This window comes from Polyergus mexicanus, unplaced genomic scaffold (assembly GCF_030449975.1).
Source record: "Polyergus mexicanus isolate NDT 795.1 unplaced genomic scaffold, iyPolMexi1.0 SCAF_9, whole genome shotgun sequence".
NCBI classification, from domain to species: domain Eukaryota; kingdom Metazoa; phylum Arthropoda; class Insecta; order Hymenoptera; family Formicidae; genus Polyergus; species Polyergus mexicanus.
The window spans coordinates 4,718,625-4,741,228 of NW_027223329.1; the positions used below are offsets into that span (position 1 = coordinate 4,718,625).

The window sequence follows — 22,604 nt, forward strand, 5'->3', positions numbered from 1 at the left end:
AGCAGTGGTATCAACGCAGAGTACTAGAAGCAGTGGTATCAACGCAGAGTACTCGGTTAGAAAAATCGAAAATATAAGCTCGAGATGAGCCCGCGAATTGGTTGTCGGCACGAGGTCGAGCGGCGGGATCCCATCTGGCGGAAGGAGAGGAAGAGAGAAGAGCGGGAGTCCAGGACACCAAGAACACAGGAGACGTCAGGTCGTAATTGTTAACTATTAAAAGACACTTTTAGTGGCTAGTACACATCGCTGCCGGTAATGTATATTTCTTACGGCAGGAAAGGAGAGCGGAGGGCCGGAATAATCCGGCCAAAGGGGAGGCCACTCCACCCGCACGAAGCGAGGGAGTCCCAAGGACGGGGCGACGAGCGGACTCTCAATCCAGAACCTATTCCATCAAATAGGGAAGAGAGCCGATCGGGCGCAGCCGTAAGCCCGCACCTTTAAGCCGAACAAGAAAATCTGGGAAACTCCGGGGCGATGAACCCACCAACACGGCCGTGATGACAACAAGGATCGCGAGGACCGCAGGTCGGCCCTGCGTAACGCGAAAGCGCCACAAGTGGCGCGATAGCGATTTATCGCGTCGGCGTGTCTCCTGCAGGACTCTTGCTCGGCACTGTTCGGCGAGCCGTTAGGAAGGACGCAGGTCGCCCAGAGCGTACAAGCGAGCACGAGATCGCAAAAGAAAAGGCCGAGATATTCCTGCCGGTGGGACGAGCGTCGTCGACCGATTTTGTTGCCGAATAATTGTAGGTAATTAATTCGGATGAGTCGCGCCCTTAATAGTTGTCGAGCCACGCGTTTTGGTGGATTAACTTGGTGAATATTTTTGGTAGATTAAGTCGCACGGCCGACGGGCACATGTCGCTCATCCGAATTAGGTAAAATAGGCTCTCTCTATTCACTTCGCCGCCGCCGATAGTCATTAGTGTTATTTTCGTGTTTGTCTGTATAATATGTTGTGAATTATCGGGATTTTTGCGTTCACGCGATCGATATTCCGACTCGCGCAAAGTATTGCGCCGCGCGACTCGTACATCACAGTCGTTATCGATAGTTTCCGTATTGTTTCTGTGTATTGTTAGCGCGTGTTTTGTGAGTATTGTAAGAAATTAGAGTCAGGAGAAAGCGAAATCCTAAAACTTCGTACAATAAATCTATCGGGTGTCTTTGAGCCCGCTATTAGTTTCCACGAGTCATTCGAGCTAGAGATTAGGCATTTCCACGCAAAGGTCGCCGTCATTGTTATTGAGACGTATATCGGCTTACCGCGAGCCGGACCAACGGACCGATTTGAGTCGTGCAATCTAGTATTTTCTATTATACCGAAGCGGATTCACGAGCGTGCGTAAAGTAGTTACCAGCGTATTCGAGAGATTTCTTTAGCTGTTGCGGCCTCATTAAGTCTCGTACGGCGGAAATCCTCGCGGCCGAAAAGTCGAGATAAAGCGCGTAAGATGCCCGGTAATTTGATATTGTTGCGCACGGTCGTGCCGATCTCCACGGAAATAATATAGCTTATTCGCCTGTAAAATAATTACTGTCATCCAAGGCTATTATTTATACGAACTGCTCTATACTCTTGTTTCTTTCGTTTTAAATATATTATTGTTATCTTTGTTTTAACCGACCGAATGCTCATTGTGGCTCCCGTGTTCTCGACTCTCAAGATTTCTCCCGTTTTCCCCGAACCCCCCCCCCCCCTCTACCATTTCGGGTATACTGAATAACCGCGGAATTTTGCCGTCGCGTTAATTATCGATCGCGCGATTATCTTTTGGTGTTGCGTTTATCGTGAATGGTGCGGCCTGCCGTACCTGGCGCCCAACTTGGTTTATTTTGCGATTCCGGGAATTTTTGTGGATCGCGAGATCGATATTCGAAATACGCGCCGAAGGTGTACGGTGGGCATCGGAGAACCGCCCGCCGAATAAATAATTATTAATTAAATAATTTTAAAAGAAATATACGGTTACAATATATATATATATATATATATATATATATATATATATATATATATATGTATATGTATATATATATATTGTATATATATATATGTATATACAGAATGTTTCTAAATAAATGCGAAAAGTTTTAGAAGATGATTCTTCGTCGAAAATTAAGGGAAGTTTTTCATATAAACATGTACCCTTATATCTCTCCTTGAGGAGTTATACTTCTCCAAAGAAAGAGATAAGAATTAGATTTTTATTTCTAACATTTACATTATAATTTTATGTTGTTTTTGTTTCATTTTTTCTCAACATTTACTATAATTTTGTTTTGCTTGCTTTTCTTATTCTAGAAAAGTCTTTAACTTCTCATAACTCGAAACCTATGCCATTTAGCACTGTGCTGTGCATAAAAATATTTTTTTTTCTTGAAAACTTGATTTTACAAAAAAAATTTCTAAAGCAATCAAGCTTCCTAACACATATTTTTAGATGATCACATTCTGCCCCATTAAAAAGTTTTAATGAAAAATTGGATAAGGGTTACTAGTGTCAACCCCTTATAACGATAGGAGGATTAAAAGATATTAATAAGTATTCTTTTTACTAGTGAAAAATACCAGATTTCATTTTTTTAATTTGTCCAAAATTTGAAAAAAATAAAAATAAAAAAATAAATAAAAATCTAATTTTTACCTCCCTCTTTGGAGGAATGTAACTTTTCAGGGAGAAATATAGAAATATACGTTTGTATGAAAGACCCCCCTTAATTTTCGACAAAGAATTATCTCCTAAAATTTTTCGCATTTACTTAGAAACACTCTGTATATATAAGTATGTATGTCAATATAAGTATGTATGTATGTATGTTCAGGACGATTTTTGGCATGTATCGATAATTTCAAGGATTTTCATGTTTTTCAGGTCGGTCCTGAAAACTATACATGTTTATCAGCAGTTTTAAGAACTGCTCTGAAAACTACCGTTCTTTTATTTGTTTATATAAAGTCCTTAAAACCACCAATAGATACAAAATTTTTATACAAAAAATGTATTTTTAAATGTATTATTTACAAAATAAGCTTTATATATGTTACATATGTTTATAAAGAGTTTAATTGCAATACTAACTAGTTCATAAATCTTATATAAACTAAATATATAGTCTCTTAATACATTAAATTTGTTAAGTTCTCATAACTGCCGTTGGACATGTTTGCAAACATATGAATAAATGATTAAAAGAAAATTACAGTTTTGGTTTACGTTTTTTTTTAAATAAATAATTAAAATTGTTTTAAATTGGGATCAGATATTTAAATATTTTGGTATTCATTTGTTGAAAACTACAACTTTCAACTTGTTGAAAAATGATTTGAAAACTGCTCCATTCTGCTGCTATATGTAAATCTGGAAATTATTATTTCAGCCAGAATTTTAATATTTTTATTTTTTTACACGTCTATTGATCTAAATAACTCATAAAACTCTTATGGACTTCTAATATCTCATTAACTGTAAAAGAATCTCTCATTAACTGTAAAAGAACGAGCTCTTATGGAAAAGTTGTAAGGTGATTGGCTACCATGTTGCTTTTCGTCGTGTGGCAAGCGTTCTATGTGCAGGAGCTATCATTGGACCGTATTCGAAAACATCACTCGTGTCCACATGAGCATCGCTGTATCATATAGTGTTTTCGAATGAACGGATTTTAACCCAATCTGGATCAATCGGTTTTGCTATGATATATAATTATATTAATATATATTTACTGCAAAAAAACAAATTCATCAAAATCACGCACAGATATTGCCTGACACAAGCGATTTGTGAGTAAATTGAAAAATTTGTAAGAAGACCATAATTATTAAATTTCTTTACATGATCACTTTGATAAAGATTTGCCTATCTTAAAAAAGAATGATTTCCGTAATTTTCTAAAATATTATTCGGTTCCTACTAATATTTCTTATTCATTTAAGTAACCAATTTCTTTCCGCAGATTGACAAAAATCGATGTGCAAAATTAAAATCATGAATATATGATATACAGATAATGATAAATGGATAATGCCATACAATGATAATAAAACATAAAGTAAAACATGTAACAAAAGCTTTATAAAGTATTTGAATTATATTTAAGAAGCCTAAAGTATTAAAATTCTTGCTGTAATGATAGTTACCACGTTTATATATATTGCAGCGGAATGGCAGTTTTCAGATCATTTAGTTTTCGATAAAAGAAGACCAAAATTATTAAGTTTTTTTAAGTGATTACTTTGATAGCGATTTGCCTACCTTAGAAAAGAGTGATTTCCGTAATTTTCTCAAACAAAATTCAGTTTCCACGAATTCTTCATATTCATTTAAACAACTTATTACTTTCCGCAGATTGACAAAAATCGATATGTAAAATTAAAGTCGTGAATCATGTTAAACGGATAATGTCACATGCTGATAATAAAACATAAAGCAAAATATGTAATAAGAGCTTTATAAAATATTTGAATCGCATCTACGTAGCCGAAAGTATTAAAATTCTTGATCTAGTGGTAGTTTCCAGGTCCCCAGCAAGCAAAATGATGCAAATTTTGCAGCAGACTCGAGCATGCTTTTATAGCAAAATTGTGACAAGATGTGTCCGCAAAAAGCTTATCTTTTGTTGGCAAGGCTTGTCGCAATAGTGTGATACACATTTTACGCAAATAATAGAGCAAACCTTGCCGTGTACGGCATGATAGCAAATTTGTGATAATTCTCTGTATAGGATGATTCAGAAACTTTGCGACAAACTCTGAGGAACGATAAATCTCGCAGAGAGGAATATTTTTTGTGAAACAATCCATCATGTTTTCTAAAGCGTCGTTTAAGAATATGCGACCGAGCAGATAAGAGTCTTAGGTGGCATTTATTATAATTATGACATAATGATAATATATGAATAATTGAAAATGAATTCATAATATAATGAATATATGAATTTTATATACAGGGTGATTCAAAACAACCTTCTGTCATTACAATGTCATATACTTGACACTATTCTAAGACGATTTTTCCTTTGCCACAATTTTTTTCAAGGCTTAGTTTTTAAATTATAAGCCAAAATAGTTAACGAATTACGGGCCGCGTACGCGAGGCAGGCAGGAGTGGCGCAACTCACCGTCCGATGCTGGTGATTACGTGAGGCGCTCGCTGCGATCAACTGTTTGCTACATACGATGGAGTGTATGTGTGAGAGAGAACGTATACGCACATACACACACATACACATTCTCTCCCTCTCTCTCTCTCTCTCTCTCTCTCTCTCTCTCTCTCTCTCTCTCTCTCTTTCTCCCTCTCTGTCTCTTTTACACCCATCGTATGTAGCAAACAGCTGATCGCACACACGCACTCTCTTTCTCTCTTCTTTGTCTTTCTCTTTTATATCCATCGCGTGTAGCAAACAGTTGATGGCACACATGCACTCTGTCTCTCTCTCTGTCTCTCTCTCTCTCTCTCTCTCTCTCTCTCTCTCTCTCTCTCTCTCTCTCTCTCTCTCTCACTGATTCTTACCTTTTATGTAGTAATTCGTTGCCCTCATACGACTCAATAAGTAATACTTCCGTATGATAAAACGAGTAACTAGCAAACTTTTTTCACTCATAAATTGTACCACTTATCAAACTTTTACGAATTAATCTACGCACTTTATCGATAAATTGAATTTATTAACGATTATAACGGTTAATCACAATCTACCGATTACTACCGATTAATTATTAAAATATCTCGAAGAAAGAAACGCGTTATTCGATGCGGAAACTGCGCGACGACAACAAGCAAGTTATATCGGTACTAGCGTTGCCGGCTGCCGAACAACTGAATGTATCACATTACGCGTGATCGACGCGGACGCTATCATGTGTCCCGTGATCGGCTGAAGCCTCCGACATTGTAAATTCGATAGTTTCGAAAACATAAAACTATAAAATATGAAAATATAATGACGTATAATAACATCGTTTTTTTTAATAAATTCAGTTTATCGATAAAGTGCGTGGATTAATACGTAAAAGTTCGATAAGTGGTACAATTTGTGAGTGAAAAAAAGTTTGCTAGTTACTCGTTGTATCACACGGAAATATTACTTATTGAGTCATATAAGGGCAACGAATCTCTACATACAAGGTAAGAGTCAGTGAGTGAGAGAGAGAAAGTGAGAGAGAGAATGTGTATTTGTGTGTATACGCGTATACATTCTCTCTCACACATACACTCCACGTAGCAAACAGTTAATCGCAGCGAGCGCCTCACGTAATCACCAGTATGGGACGGTGAGTTGCTCCGCTCCTGCCTGCCTTGTATACGCGGCCCGTAATTCGTTAACTATTTTGGCTTATAATTTAAAAACTAAGCCTCGGAAAAAATTTTGGCAAAGGAAAAATCGTCTTAGAATAGTGTCAAGTATATGACATTGTAAGGACAGAAGGTTGTTTTGAATTACCCTGTATATGTATATATATTTACATTTTAAGTAAACAATAAACGGATGATTTAAACTTTTTCAAACATTTATCTGCCCGATCTAAGAGAAACAATCAGTCCAATATCTGAATTCCCTATGTTTGGGATTGTATCAGTAATTGAACTGAGAGAAATAATTATATTTTTAATCTTGTATCAGTTGCTTTTTGCAAGCTTTATATACTTCTCATGATTAAAAATCAAATACGAGATGGATACATATAGCGCGTCGTATAGCGATAAACAAACGATCTATCGGTTGAATACTATATTTTTGTAAAGTTTGTAATAAAGTAAAGTTGTAAATTTGCTGTCATACCGTGCATGGCAAGGTTTGCTCTGTTATTTACGTGAATTTTGTATCTCTTTGTGTCAGAGTATACTTTGCTCTGTTCTTTTCGTAAATATATTATCATATTGTGTACAATAAGGTTTGCTCTATTCTTATCGTAAATTTGCTATTATAGCACGTGTGGCGGCCTACGGCAACCACAAAATTACTGCAGCGCGATATTCGCGAAATATTAGCGTTTCTCGCAAGCGCTCGCCCATCCGCGCGTAGTACGGGAGACACCGCTAGTCGGCGCAAGGCGCTCGGGCCAACATGGAAGTAGAAAGCAGTTCGGCGCGCATATAGCATGTCCGCGCGTAGTTACGGGCGGCACCGCTAGACGGCGCAGGGCGCCCGGGCCAACCTGGAAGAGGAAAGCCGCCCGACCAGAATATAGATCAGACCCCCTGCAGTGAAAATCACGAAGAAAGTTATTGGCGCCAGTCGCCGACTTTCTAAGCGCAAGTCGCTTTAAAAACGTTGGCATACGATACGGCGCCAGTCGCCGCACCACTATTCAAGACGTCACGAAAATCAATCCTGAGAATTGATGATCATATAGAGCGAAATACCAGAATTGTGACATTTATTTTTTCCCACTTTCCAATTTTCAGACTCACGTACGTATGCTCGCACGCACAAACGCAAAGCTATTTTCTCTCAAAAAAGATTCACATCGATCATGTACGATTATTCTTTCGTGTGTACACTTTTTTATAAAATTATAATTTTTAAAATTTATAATAAATAAGAGAGAGAGATAGAGGAAAAGAGTGAAAGAGAGCGGGAGGGAGAGAGAGAGGGGGAGAGGAAGGGATAGAAGAAGAGGGGTGGGGAAGCATGAGGGAAGAGAGAGGGAGAGGGGGAGAGAGAAGACAAATATATGTATATGTACATCCCATTACACCGCCAAAATGATCATACCACCAAATAAGTAAACAAAGACGCATGTCGGTATGCGGTTATTGTATTGTGTGTGGAATGTCTCACTTTGTTATCATTCATACAGTGACAGCAAAACAATAGCTCCATATATCGTTATAGTATATATTTTGTTATACGCGATCGCGAAAATTATTAAAAGATATCTGAAATTCGATTTCTATAATAATTAATAATTAACGATTATGTATCGTATCTCGTTCTCGAGATCACTAGAGATAATTAGGTAATACCGCGTGTCCCATAAGAGTAACCACAACGTTCAGCCAATGGTAAGAAGGAGATGCGAGGCCCCCTATGTATGAAGTTCCCTGTAAAGCCCCCCGTCCGCCATCTTCCCGTCATAACGTTTTTTGTGCGTGACGAGAAACCATGTTGTATCAGCAAAATCATTAAAAATGGGGAAAATATAAAAAAAGAGAGATCGTTCTCCCTCAATGGAGAAGCTTAAAAAAAAGCTGAAGAAGATTCAAGAAAAATTGACTGGAAAGGGTGAAAAAATGTCACCGTTAAATAGTAAAGACGACAACAATAGTTCGATAGCCTCGAAAGATTCAGGTAAGCTATAGCTCGATTATTGAGTGGATGCCCTCCCTATTAAGATTGAGACAATCTTATCGGCGGTGAGCTCACACGAGAGATGAGACAAATTCCGCACGAACCGACTAGGTTATATGAGGAATAATAATCCTGTTTGCTTCAATAAAAATTGACAGCCTATAACCTAGATCTTTTGCACTTCTAGACGTCCGTTCAGATATCGATGTAATTTCTTTGCTCGATGATGGAGACAAAGAAAATAAGACTGAGAATCAAAATAATCTGAAAGTGACAGAACTCAAAAAGGACGAAGACTTTGTCGAGTTAGACGAGGAAACTTTGGAAATCCTTGGTGAAGGGCTCCCGGGCAACGAGGAGGAATTTAGATTCCATTCCAAATTAGCAGATACTTGGACAAAACCAAATTCCTTAGAATGTATCCGCGTAAGGGCATTTGCCCCATTGACACGCCGAAATTAAATCCAGAAGTTGAAGCAATAGTGAATGACACAGCGAAAAAACGAGATAAATATCTTGCAATCGATCAAGACCTTTGTGGTGCCAGTCTGTCGTCGCTCGGAAAAGCTATCAATATGATTCTCAATGATAAAAAAGCCGAAATTGACAGGAAGGAGCTGTTAACAGCCTTAACAGACTCAGGCAGACTCATGTGTGAGCTGTTTAAACAACTCACCAAAGCAAGGAAGGCCTTTATCTATCCTGGGCTCGATAAGAAAGCGAAAGTTCTTCTCGAGAGGGCGGAAACTAATGAGTTTCTGTTTGGTTCAACACTGTCGCAAAGAGTAAAATCAGCTAAGTCAGTAGAAAGAGTGGGAGTCGTTGAAGTCTCAAGCAACAGAGAAAAAGGCGCCCTTCAGGTCTCGTACGGATTTAAACTGCAGAGGCTCATCTGTGAGGTTCTACAACCAGTCACAGGCGGGCTACAACCGCAAGGCACCTCAGAGAATATAAAAAAATTTTAATTAAAAAAACTTGGCGTTGCTAAACTAAACAATATACTAAAATTAGTTTATTGTTTAATATATTCACATTGCAGTTATTGTAATATAATTAAATTAAATATAATTCTAAATTAAATTTAGATCTAAATTTTTATTGTTTGTTGGTTTTAATATACATATACTTTAAAAGTTAGCAGCGTCAAGTTTTTTTAATTAAATTTTTTTTATATTTTTTTTATATTTTTCTATTGAACTTATTTTGAAAATCAGCTTTCTGTTAATAAAAATAAAATGCGTTTTAATTTTATGGAGAGAATTTATGTATAATATTTCCGTAAATACAAGTTTGATTTTATGACAAATACTATTTTAAATTACAAATTTTCACAAACTGAATTGTTTCTAAGTACTTAGCTAGTTAACTATTGATTTCATATTTAGTTTTTATTTCTTATTTTTTAGGAAAAAATTTTTTATAAGTTATTTTTTAAATATGTACTTGGTGTATTTTTTTATCTTTGTGAGGTTCTTTTAGTAAGATTATATTTAAATAGAAATATAAACTTAATATTTTCATACATTTAAGAAATGAAGTTTATTTTTGTTTTAATCGAGCGAAAAAGTTTTGTGGAAGTCAATTTATTTATTTTATCTGCCAACAATAACAGATGACAGATCAGTATGTGTGTAAATGTAATTGAAAGCGAGTTTGAAAGCGCGAATTCTACGCAATATTATTGGCAAACTTCGATCACTTATTTATAACTCAAAAACTATTGTAGCCTCGATTTTTTTGTATTAAGATTTTTTACTCCATTTTGCCTCTAAAATACGCTATTAAAATATTGTACGAAGGTTGTGAGACACCCTATATATATGTATATACTGGGTGGCTCATTTTAATCCATCCAGTCGAATATCTCAAAAACCAAGCCCGGAAGAAAAAAATGTTTCAAACAAAAGTTGTGTGGCTTCAAGGGGGCCATAAGATGGTGACAATGATTTGACCTTGGAAAATTATTTGAAGGTCATGTGAAGGTCAACTTTAAAATCTTAAATGGAAATCTCCATTTTTTATTTAGTATTCTTGTAGCTGACATCGAGAGCTTTCCAAAACACTATAACAAAGTATTTTTTCATTAAGTACTTTTTGAGTTATTTTATATTTTAATCTGACATATTTTGATATAAAAAATAAAATATTTCGTAAAATATTCAGTTTTCGATCATTTTACCGTAATACTTCTATGTACAGAATAATAAGACAAATTAATTAGTGCCAAAAAAAAACAAATAATTGTTTAAAAAAATACATTGTAAATAATTTTCTCCAAAACAATTTTTTTTTTTATACTAATTGATTTGTCTCATTATTCTGTACATAGAAGTATTACGGTAAGATTATCAAAAACTAAATATTTTACGAGATATTTAATTTTTTATATCAAAATATGTCTGATTAAAATATGAAGTAACTCAAAAAGTACTTAATAAAAACATATTTTATTATAGAGTTTTGAAAAGATCTCGACAAGGATTATAAGAATATGCAATAAAAAATAGAGGTTTCAGTTTAAAAAATTAAATGTGACCTTGATATGACCTTAACAATGCCATCCAAAATCTAACTAATATTCCTATCTTTTTTCCCTCTCAGAACCAAACAACTTTTGTCTAAAAAGTTTCCTTCTAAAACTTACAGGTTTTGAGATTTGGCTGTTAAGATTAAAAAGACTCATCTTGTATATATTGTTTAGAAGATCAAACTGTTTCTATTAAAATAAGACATCCTACATGCATGCATGTATGTGCGTGTGTGTATGTATGTGTGTACGCGCGTGCGCGCGTGTGTATAACATATTGGCATAAACATATTAATTTATATGTATTATATAAAATATGATGATAACTGTTATACAATAAATAAGATAAGATTGCTTCCTCAAAAATAAATACATAATAAAATTTTTATATTCAAGGTTTTATTTTGGAGAAATGGTTTTCATAATTTATCAAAAACGTATTTGATTTAATTTAAAGGGTCAATTAGACATCTATTTATAAATTTATATTTCTATTTGATTTTTGGATTTGTGAACATTGTCATTGTTTTATTTTTAATTACATATAATTATTTTGGAGATATAATTTTAAATTCTTTTTTCCAAATTCAATTTTCTCGGAAAGTGAATCTGGAAAAAAGGATTTATAATTATATAAAAATTTCATATAAAAAAATTTTATTCTATGTTTTTTACTTTTCTTTATACAAAAAATTACGCTATTCGCGATTGTATTAAAGTTATCATCATATATAAAGCATGATTTATAAAAAATTTACGAACCATATTATTCCAGTAGTTGGAACTCCCTGTTTTAATAAATTTTGCCAATGTTGATGCACTTCATCAATAATGTGCAGTGCAAAATCTCGTGGTTTTGCTTCGCCATTAAATGCAAATTGATTTTCCGGCTTTCCATCTGGGATTTTATATATCTTAAACCATTCAATTGTGGCTTTTAATAAACCTGGATAATGTTTCTCGATATCGTTTATATCTGTAACAATTTTTATAAACATTAGATAGATGATATAAAATGTATAATTTTATTTGAACTTTTTGCATGTTCAAGAAATTATGTTATAATCATTTTTATAAAATACTAAAAAAATAAATAGTATATTAATTATTATACTAATTCTTGCTATGTTATTTATCTCTAAAAACTTATCTTTTTAAAAAAAGGTAAAAAAAGACGCCAAAAACACGCGCTATGTGAAAAAGTGCTACACAAAAAACATCAAAAAATTCTATTATACCAATAAAAAACTATCAAACAAATAAGACAATAAAATAAATTTAAAAAATTTATATTATAAAATTTATACTATAAAATTAATTTCTTATGATTATTTAAATGGAAACATTTTAACCAAAAATACTGTTGTATAAAATAATTGTTTACATTTCCTAGAAAAATAATAATATCAAAAAATTGAGCTAAATAAAAATTTATTTATTTTATTATTATTTAAATAAAAACATTTTAACTAAAAAAAATTGTTATACAAAATATTTATTTTAATTTCCTAGAAAAATAATGATATCAAAGAATTGTGCCAAGTAAATAAAAATTTATATTATAAATATTTTTTATTTTATTGTTTCCAAAATTAAGAAAAATTATATTATAAATCGTAATATATAATTAAAGTAGTAGGACATATAGCTAAAATAGAATTATTTTATAATTAACTAAATGCACAATATACACACATCTAACGTTATGGAACATATTTATTGAAGAAAAATTTCTCATAAATTCTAAATCGTTTAAAACGAACTTACACCAAAGCAAAGCAAAAAAACTTGGCATGCCCGGGTCGCATTAAGACGTGTACATTTTATAAATATACATATTATTTTGATGTAATATATGTGAATGATAATATATGTAAATAATATATAAATATATATATATTCACAAATTGAAATATTAGTAGACTCGTAAATTATTATATATTTTTTTTGACACATGCTTTTTGTATAAAATTTAATAAAATTTTATATACAATGTAAATAAATTACAGAAAAATTTTCTTTCGATTTATATATTCTATAGGATATATTTTGCAAATCAAAGGAATCCTAATCGCATTAAACATTGATTATGAATTGGTATTATAGCATATATACATATATATATATTTTTTAAGTAATGTATGTGGATGATAATATTTATGTATAATTGAAATTTTAGTAGTTCGTAATTCATTATATATTTTTTTTTGTTTTGGTACATGGTTTTTGCATAAAATTTAATAAAATTTTATATAAAATGTAAATATTTAATCAGTAATGTCGACATAAAATGGTAAAACAAGCCAAGCGCATGGCTTATAGGAAGGCGGAACCCACTGCGTCCACGCATATACTTTACAACGCGAAGCGAGGTCCACCCCACAATTGTTGTGTGGATGAGAAAGTATAGTGGGTGCAGTGAGTTCCGCCTCCCTCCTTACGGGGGGCTCCACTTCCGGAAGATATAACCTAACCCAAACCTATTTCTGATTTAAAACTAAAATTTGGTTTCGATTACGTTATATAACCCATCTATGATCCTGTACCTATCTCGTAAATGTAAACAAAAACATTTCCTATGTCCTCTGCAAGAAATAAAATGTACACAAATATCACTGTTGCTAATTTTATTTTATAATACTTCAAAGAAAGTAATTAAAATTGTGAAATTTCAATTTATTATATCTTCTAAACGAATGCTTTCCCCTACTTTTTTCTTGCGGGGAATTACTCAGAAGAACCTCCCCTACAACATATCTAAATGGCGATAAAATCGGTAAGGTGTAACCTTTCATGCATATTTACTATTTTTTAAAACTGGAACAAGATGCAAGTATATTTTGTTGTGTTAAACACACAAATAAAATATTGTCGCATTTTGTTCTTAGTTTTTAAAAATTAGCTATTACAAAAAGTATTAATATATTTTATTAATATATTTTACGTTATTCCATGACGCTTTTTTGATAAATAATCTTTTTAATGACATTATTAAATAAATAATAAATTAACAAGTTTAAACCATTTAATTCATAAAACTCAAGGATTATATTTATATGAAAATTAGATTTCTATTTTACATCTCAAATAGATAGGAAAAAACCGAAAATTTTCACTTATTTGGACACCCATTTGTCCATTTTTGAACAATTAGTTCAAGACTTGGAAAATCTTATGTTGGGATTGTATCAGAAATTAAACTGATAGAGAAATATATTACATTTTGAATGTTACTAGCTATGCTTTGTAGGCTTTATATACTCTTATGGAAAAAACTTGTATACGGAATAGAAGGGAATAATCCGTCACATAGCGATAAGCAAACGAACTTTGTACTTTAAATCTCGAGAGTTATATGCTGTCTCTTTATAAACGTATAACATTTTCATATTTATAATATTTTGTTGACGAGTTACAATCAAAAATTTCATTGCTTGAGAAAATATGTGTGAGAATCATATTTGTGTTGCTGCCGTCATGTTATCATCATATATTCTAGGCTCTAGATAAAACGACAAACTATCAATTATCATGTTGCTAATAACATGATGTACCAATATCACTAATTGTTTATTTTCAAAATTTCGTCAACCGATTGTTTTTATAAACAATCATGTTGCTGCAATCAGTAAAGCGTTCTATTTCGATGTTGGCAAATGTCCAACAAATATATAACAACACTATAGGACAACAACAAATATAGGACAACACTATATGCAGTGCATTACTCAATATGATTAATCACGCTTGGTTATCGAGATATGCTTTGCTAATTAAAAACTGACTACAATCAATAATTTAAAAATAATATAGTTTTATAAAAACAATTATACAATAAAAAAATTCCGAAAAGATGTACACATTCTTAACTAGTTTTAATTAATTTCAGGAAATTATTAAAATAAAAATTGATTCGTTATATTTCTTAGAAATAAACTAATAAATAAAATGTCTAATTATTTTAGATATGGCTATATACAGGGTGTTTTAGAACAACCTTCCGTCCTTAAAATGACGTATTCCTGATACGATTCTAAGACAATTTTTCCTTTACCAAAATTTGAATAGAAGCGTAATTTTTGCATATAACTCAGAAACTGTTACAATTCGTGCATAACGTGGTGCTGCACCATCTAATTGAAGCCACATTCTTTGCCTTGTCTTTAAATTGACTTCTTCGAGTAAAGCGAGTAAAGCGGGTAAGTGATCCCTGAGAAACTCCAGAAAGTTATGTCTGTTCACATTTTCATAAAAAAAATATGGACCAATTAGATAACCGTTAACGATTCCACACCAAACTATTACATTCCAACGGTGTTGACTATCTACTTGCCTATACCAATAAGGATTTACATCTGACCAATAATGACAATTATGTGTTCAATTCTCCGGTATTTTTAAATGTCGATTCATCAGAGAATAGAACGTATTTGAAAAAATCTGCATCATGCGCAATCATCTGTTCGGCCCATTGACAAAACAGTACACGCTGTCGCATATCATCTGTTAAAATGAGTTAAAAACTGCGTCAGTGTGATATGATATGGATGATACGATTTTTTCCTCAAAATTTTCATAACCGTTCTCTGAGATATACCTGTTTGTCTTGCTATTTCACGAGTACTAATATGAGGATTAATATTGACAGCAATAAAACAATCAGAACACGCACATCATCAACATCATAATCATGTTTAGCGCGACGACGAATCAACTGATCCTGTTGGGTTCTAATTTTAAGCGTCGGAATAACGCAATAACGGAAGCATTCGGATGTCGTCTGTTTGGGTACTGATTTCAGTAAAGTAGTTCGCAGTAGATTCACGGTAATTGCCAAAAGATTCTCCCAAAACTAGTAAAATATCGACGATTTTTAAAGGACTACATGATGATCTGTCTAAAAAATAATGATACTAGTGCTGTACAATTTTTGAGTGAACTCTATATTACTATGATCCTCTTCAGAATAGTTCCCTTGAGAAGCCACACACCATCACGATAACGCTCCCAATCACACTGCCATCTCCGTGACCGAGTTTTTGACAAAAAAGGGCAATCCAGTGGTTCCGCAACCCCCATTCTCGCCTGATCTGAGTCGGTGTGACTTTTTCCTTTTCCCGAAAATCAAATTCAACCTCAAAGGTCATCATTTCGGAACTATGAACAACATTCAAATAGTCGTGACTGAGCAGCTGAAAGCACTTTCAATTAAAGACTTCTAACAATGCTACCGAGAATGGGAGCAACGTCTCCGGCGGTGTGTGGCTTCTCAAGGAAATTACTTCGAAGGGGATCATAGTAATATAGAGTTTAATTGTTATTAAAAAAATTGTACAGCACCAATCTCATTACTTTTTAGATAGACCATGTATAATCAGCCATGTCTAAAATTTGATAGAATAGTTTGAAAACAAAACTTGGTTAATAGGAATATCGCGATGTAATTGAGCGCGATATAAATTTTCCAAAAGGGAGTCAGTTTTCAAAAAGTGAAATTAGACAGTTTACCGCTTTCTAGAATTAAAAACGAATGAATATGTGATCATAAGTTCACATAAAATTAACAAAATGTAATTTTAGAGAATTCAATTTGATGGAAATGTAATAATCTCTAAGCTGAATTTTGCATACAAAAAAAGAATTGTATGTTGCGCTGCGTAGCAGTAATGCCATTGCTAGTGATACTTGCTGGCGCCTCATGTCTGCTGTGTTATGCGCAGCATACGATTTTTCAAATCTCATAACTCAAAAAGTATTTTATAAAAAAATATTTTATTATAGTGTTTTGAAAAATTATAGTGTCTTGACGCCAGCTACAAGAATATGATATGAGAAATTGGCGGTTCCATTTAAGAAAATCAAGTTGACCTTGATGACCCCTAAATTTGACTCCAAAATCAGGGTCAAAGTCACCATCAGGTATCCCTCTGAACCTCCAGAATCTTATAACTTTTGTATAAAACATCTTTTTCCATCTTGTTTACTTTACGAGATATTTGCGTGTATTGGTTAAAATGACACCCTGTATATACAGTGTTAGAAAAGTCTGGAAACGGTCAAATATCTCGAAAACGAAACTTTTCTGAGATAAATGTTTCCAACCAAAGTTGTAGAGCTCTAAGTGGCGCATTATATAATAATATTAGTATGACCTTTAATAGCACCGTCAAGATCATATAAAAATCACTTTGAATTTTTTAAATGGAATCCCCTATTTTTCATTACATATTCTTGTAGCTTACCTTGAGAGCTTTCCAAAACACTATAATAAAGTATTTTTTTATTAAGTACTTTATAAGATATTTTATATTTTAAAATCTGACATATTTTGATGTAAAAAATAAAATATCTCGTAAAATATTTGGTTTTCGATAATCTTACCGTAATACTTCTATATACAGAATAATGAGACAAATCAATTAGTATAAAAATAAATGTTTTGAAAAAAAAGTATGTATTATTTACAATATATTTTTTTAAACAATTATTTGTTTTTTCTTTACACTAATTGATTTCTCCTTAATCTGTTCATCAAAGTATTACGGTAAGATTATCGAAAATTAAATATTTTATGATATATTTTTTATATCAAAATCTTAGATTGAAATATAAAATAACTCAAAAAATACTTGAGAAAATACTTTATTATAGTGTTTTGAAAAGCTCTTGAGATAAGCTGCAAGAATATGCAATAAAAAATTGGGGGTTCCATTTAAGAAAACATCGATCATATTGACTTAGCCTTGAAAAGGTCACTCAAGATCAAGTCCATATTTTCATCATGTGTCTCTCTCTGAACCATACAACTTTTGTCTAAAATATTTTTGTCTTAAACTTATAGATTTTAAGATATTTCAGTGGATACATTAAAATGGCCTACACTATATATGTCATACTTAATTATAGCCAATAACACACATCCGTAATAATCATTAATATTAAATTATTGTCTGTATAGTTATTGCAAAGTGAATGCATGGGTGGGGGGAGAGGCTCTAGCTCCAAAATAAACTAACCTAATCTCGACAACATATGTCAAGGTCATTGACTTTTGAAGGGGCTGACCTTATGTAAATATTTACTATTAATTTTATTTAGTAAAATGTCATCTTTTGAAATCGTTCGACATTAATTATACATTTCTTCATGTCTCTTCGAGTGTTAATACATCTCGATACACTATTTACTTATCATTTCAATAAAATTTCATTGACACATTTTGTTTCCTTATCAACGTTGTGCTTATCAAAACATGAAGCAACATATTACCAATATCACTTATCGAATAATTCCAAAAGGTATGTTGCAAAAGATTCGTGCATCTTTTAAAGAGCGTAATCAAAAGCGTCATGTTAGGACAATGGACTTTGTGCACCTTATATAATAAAATTAATTTATCTTATTCAAAATATTATTACTTTTTTATTTACCTATAACTTATCCTATTTTTCTACATTATTTTATTTCAAGGTCATCCTACAGTCAAGATGTTATAGATCGTTGGATTCATCTTTATGAGATTAAATAATTCGTCTTTAAAAAATTAATTATGAAATTAAATAACTAAATTCTATGGTAAGTATAATCATCACTCACAAAAGTTGTTTGTGTTAGAGATACCTATGTGGAAAGAAAAACATATTTTGTTTAATGTGGATAATTTAATAAAAGTTATAGCACTGTTCATGAAATAAATACAATGACGTATGATTTGACGTAGGATTATTTTAGAAATGATACGAGTTTTATCGGTTTGAAATTTTATATCTGGCACTAACTTTTCATTTACGATCTTGTGATACAACCAACTCTCAACCCTCATCAGCGATTAGCATGTTTAAACAGATGATATGTCAATTGCCAATAAAGAAATTTGAACTTTTGTGAATAATTACTATACTCACTATAGTTTAATTAAAACTATTTAACTTTATGTTTGGTTACTATGATTATTAATCTATCTGTTTTAGTTTGAAAAATAATAAGGGGTAGCTATTTATGTTGGGATATCCTGTATAGATATCATATAATATAGATATATAAATATAAATATATATGTAATATACATAATATTTTTAAAATGTATATAATATTTACCATTCATTTGGTTTGCCAAAGGATCGTTAACATCAATTACAATAATCTTCCAATCAGTCTCACCTAAAATAAAAATTTTTGGTAAAATAAAATATGTGTTTGTGCTACAATATTTTGTTTGTAAATTATTTTAATAAATATATTTTGTTTTTATATTAATCTAGCTTATTTACCTTCGTCAATGAGTGCCACTGTACCAAGAATTTTTACTTTTAATACTTCACCTCGCTTTGCAACCTACATAAAAGCAAATATTTCATTCAATATTTATTATGTGGTAAATCAGATTGTTTATGCGAAATACATGCCGCAATTATATTTTACCCTGTAACCTATTTCAAGAACATCAATAGGATCATTGTCACCTTTGCAGCCTGTTGCTTCATCCAAAACTTCAGGATTTTCCCATGTCTGTTAATTATATTATATATACATTATATACTATTATCAGCAATATTATTATATTTTATAAAAATAGCTAATTATAATACTAATTACAAATCAGTTTAATAATAATTATAATACTAACTTAATAACTTATTAAAAACCATAAATTACATATTCTTCTTTAAGAAACTAGTAAATAATGTTAACTAGTAAATAAAATAGTAGTAACAATATTAATTAAGTGATCCAAAAAATGATCGAGAAAAATAATTGTAGGTTTTAAATTATATATACATATATACAAGCTCTCCCATATATGCAGAATATATATATATATATAACATGATAAAAAATTTCATACAGATATATACTTATATACTTATACAGAGCATGTGAAGGATCGATAAACTAAGAAAAAAGTCTTTTAAGTTCTAATCTCGCATTATCGCGTATTTATTCACAATCCACTAATTTTATTTCACGAAAATTTTTCATTTTCTTTTCTTATTGTTAATTCTATGCTCTATAAGTTTTATCTTATGATACTTTTTGATTAACTTAGTAATTTTAATGTTGTTTTGAGTTTTTGAAAATTTTTTTATTTCGTTTTTGCGATTTTCTTCAAAACGAAGCAAAAACAAGCAAATCTCTAAAGAATTTTTTTTCTTGGTTTATCGATTCTGCACATGCTCCCAAAGTTTTGAGATTTAATTTCGGGGCACTATATATATACTTATATAAATACTTATAAGTTAATATAATTATTCATGTTTCTTTTTACATTCAGATAAGAATCAATGAGATTATCATTAAATTACAATTATGGCAGAAATAATACATTTTGTAAATAAAAATATATGTATATTTAATATTATCATAATTTTAATAAATAATAAATATAAACAAAAATATTATTTAAAAGATACAACATTCTGTTAAACTTTTAATTAAAAAACTATACCAAATCTTTTCATTTTAATTTTTCTACAATTATATTTCCCAATTTATTTAAATTAATTTCTTATATATAATACAAGAGTAAACATATATACTAGTATATATATATATAAATTTGTATCTTGTCATTTATATTAATACAAATTTATTTGTATATTTATTTGTATGTGTGTATATATATATATATATATATATATATATATATATATATATATATATATAATCAAAATACAATTATCAGGATTTCTACCTGTGGCAAAGCTCCATAATTCCATATATATCCATGATGAGGAAAACAATTAGCAACAAATCTTAATTTACCATTCTTAACATCTTGCTTAATAGGATTCAAAGGTTCTTTCAAACAAATCTCCATTTTAGCATTTGTCCATCTAGGTATTTCAACAATCATATTCATTATTTTATTCTTTTCATCGGCATAGAGTGGAATATCATGCATGGGTGAGATTGGTATTCCTAGATCATTTTCTGTATACAAAAATAAAGATATATTTTAGAAAAATATTGATAATGTTAAGAATACTATACATATTTTTGCATATGTAAATATCTCAAACTTTTAATATAGAAAAAATAATATATGGCTTAAGAAAATATTGTATAAATACACACACACAACATACGCACGCATATGTATACACACATGCGCATGCACACAGAACATAATCAACGCTCCTTCTTTATTTTTTCCCATTATATTTTCACATAAATTAAATGTGGTATAATAACATGCTATGTTAACGCTAAAAGTATTATTACTGATTAGCTGCCATTACAAAAATCATTTACAGACTATTCTGTTTAAAAATCAGCCTTTTAACTATAAGTAACAGAATGGGCAAACTTGGAATTCTTCAAGTTGCTATAAAAAAGGCTGTCATACCTTGTGCTATGAGAATTAAAATTCCTTAATTATTTAATGTTAGAATATATATGAAACTAAAGGCAATTATGTGTCATTCGCGAATTCAAAAAAATAGTATTGGATTATGGCTGCATTCGGGGAGCACGCTTTTAGCGCTATGAGCGTGCTCTGTCTTCATTATTTATTGAAAATTGAACAAGAACAGAGTACACTCATAACGCTAAAAGCGTGCTCCCCGAACGCAGCTAATATTATGCATTGAAAATATTAATGGCACATTGCGTGCAAATGTGCGGTCTTGACCTCGACCTTATGAAGATTATATGTAGTTCTCATTGCCGACTTCCGCGAATGTTAATAAGATATGAATTACATCAATTATATTTACTCACTGAAAAATATCCTGTACTCCGTGCTGTTAAATGCACCCCTCTCAACGGTTGCGTACATATTTTCAAAAAGTTTCACAAATGCAGTAAATTGTTTCAATACCGGTCCGCCGATCTCTATGAATCGCGACGTAGTCGCGAGAGTAACGAGTTTCAATAAACTTTGACGACGTAACATGTGCATTCAGAGAGAAGACCGAGAGTTGCTGACATTGATTGTTGAGAGTCAACTGCCGCTGTTTTTCGTAAGACGCTTTTTCTAGGTCGTACACTAGCGGCGCGTACATTCATTTTACGCCGCCTGTAACTACATGGCTACATTTATTTTTAGGAGCCATGATAAAACAGTCGATTGGTTTAGAGACCCTCTAATCAGAGACTGGCCACAAGATTTCGTCAAATTCCTGCGAGTGAGAGAGTGCAATAATTCGTCATCAAAGGGCTATATTATGAAAGTATTCTCTAGAAATCGTGAACGTCATGCGATATGGGCGAAAAATGTTGGCCGTAAAGATTGGACGCCTACGAATAATTCACATCTTTGTAAGGTTAAATATCATGTTCATAATAAAATTACAAATATATTATTAATTTAATTAAGTGGTTATGAATCTTGTCTTTTATGTTTAATTTGTATACTGATATTTATTTTTCTCACTGTATATAACCTATATATAATTTGTAATCCTCTTTTATAATATGTATCCTCTTTTATATTTTACTTTTATCGCAATTTGTAAATTTCAAAAATTAAAAATTACTGTAATAATTTTGATTTTTAATTTTGTATATTTTTCTAAGAATAATTGTATATCAATTATGATTAAATATTCATTTTTCTTTTTTTTCATATAGATACATTTTGCTTCTGATATATGGCAACAAAGATTTGATGGAAAAAGAAAATTAAAAAAAGATTCCCAAAGCAGTTCCCACTATATTCGGTTCCTTTCTTAAAAAGAAAAACGTGGTGAATAATAATCTATTGATTAAGAACAATGAAAGTCAAGATGTGGGATATGAAGTAAGTCTGAAAACAATAATGCTATAACGAAAATGTTAA

At 31.5% G+C, this 22,604-nt stretch overlaps 1 protein-coding gene and 1 pseudogene across 1 annotated transcript; one reads left to right on the forward strand and one right to left on the reverse strand.

Moving 5' to 3' along the window:
• Window positions 1-8,177: 8,177 nt before the first annotated feature.
• Window positions 8,178-9,263, forward strand: LOC138936477 (uncharacterized; annotated as a pseudogene).
• Window positions 9,264-11,568: 2,305 nt separating this feature from the next.
• On the reverse strand, window positions 11,569-21,790 carry Nurf-38 (Inorganic pyrophosphatase Nurf-38). The gene is made up of 6 exons (XM_070301906.1): window positions 21,545-21,790; window positions 20,517-20,755; window positions 19,247-19,333; window positions 19,096-19,159; window positions 18,923-18,985; window positions 11,569-11,801 (listed from the first exon to the last, which is right to left on the reverse strand). Exons 1-6 carry the CDS (start codon window positions 21,723-21,725, stop codon window positions 11,569-11,571), a joined length of 867 nt encoding a protein of 288 aa, XP_070158007.1. The 5' UTR covers window positions 21,726-21,790.
• Window positions 21,791-22,604: the final 814 nt, after the last annotated feature.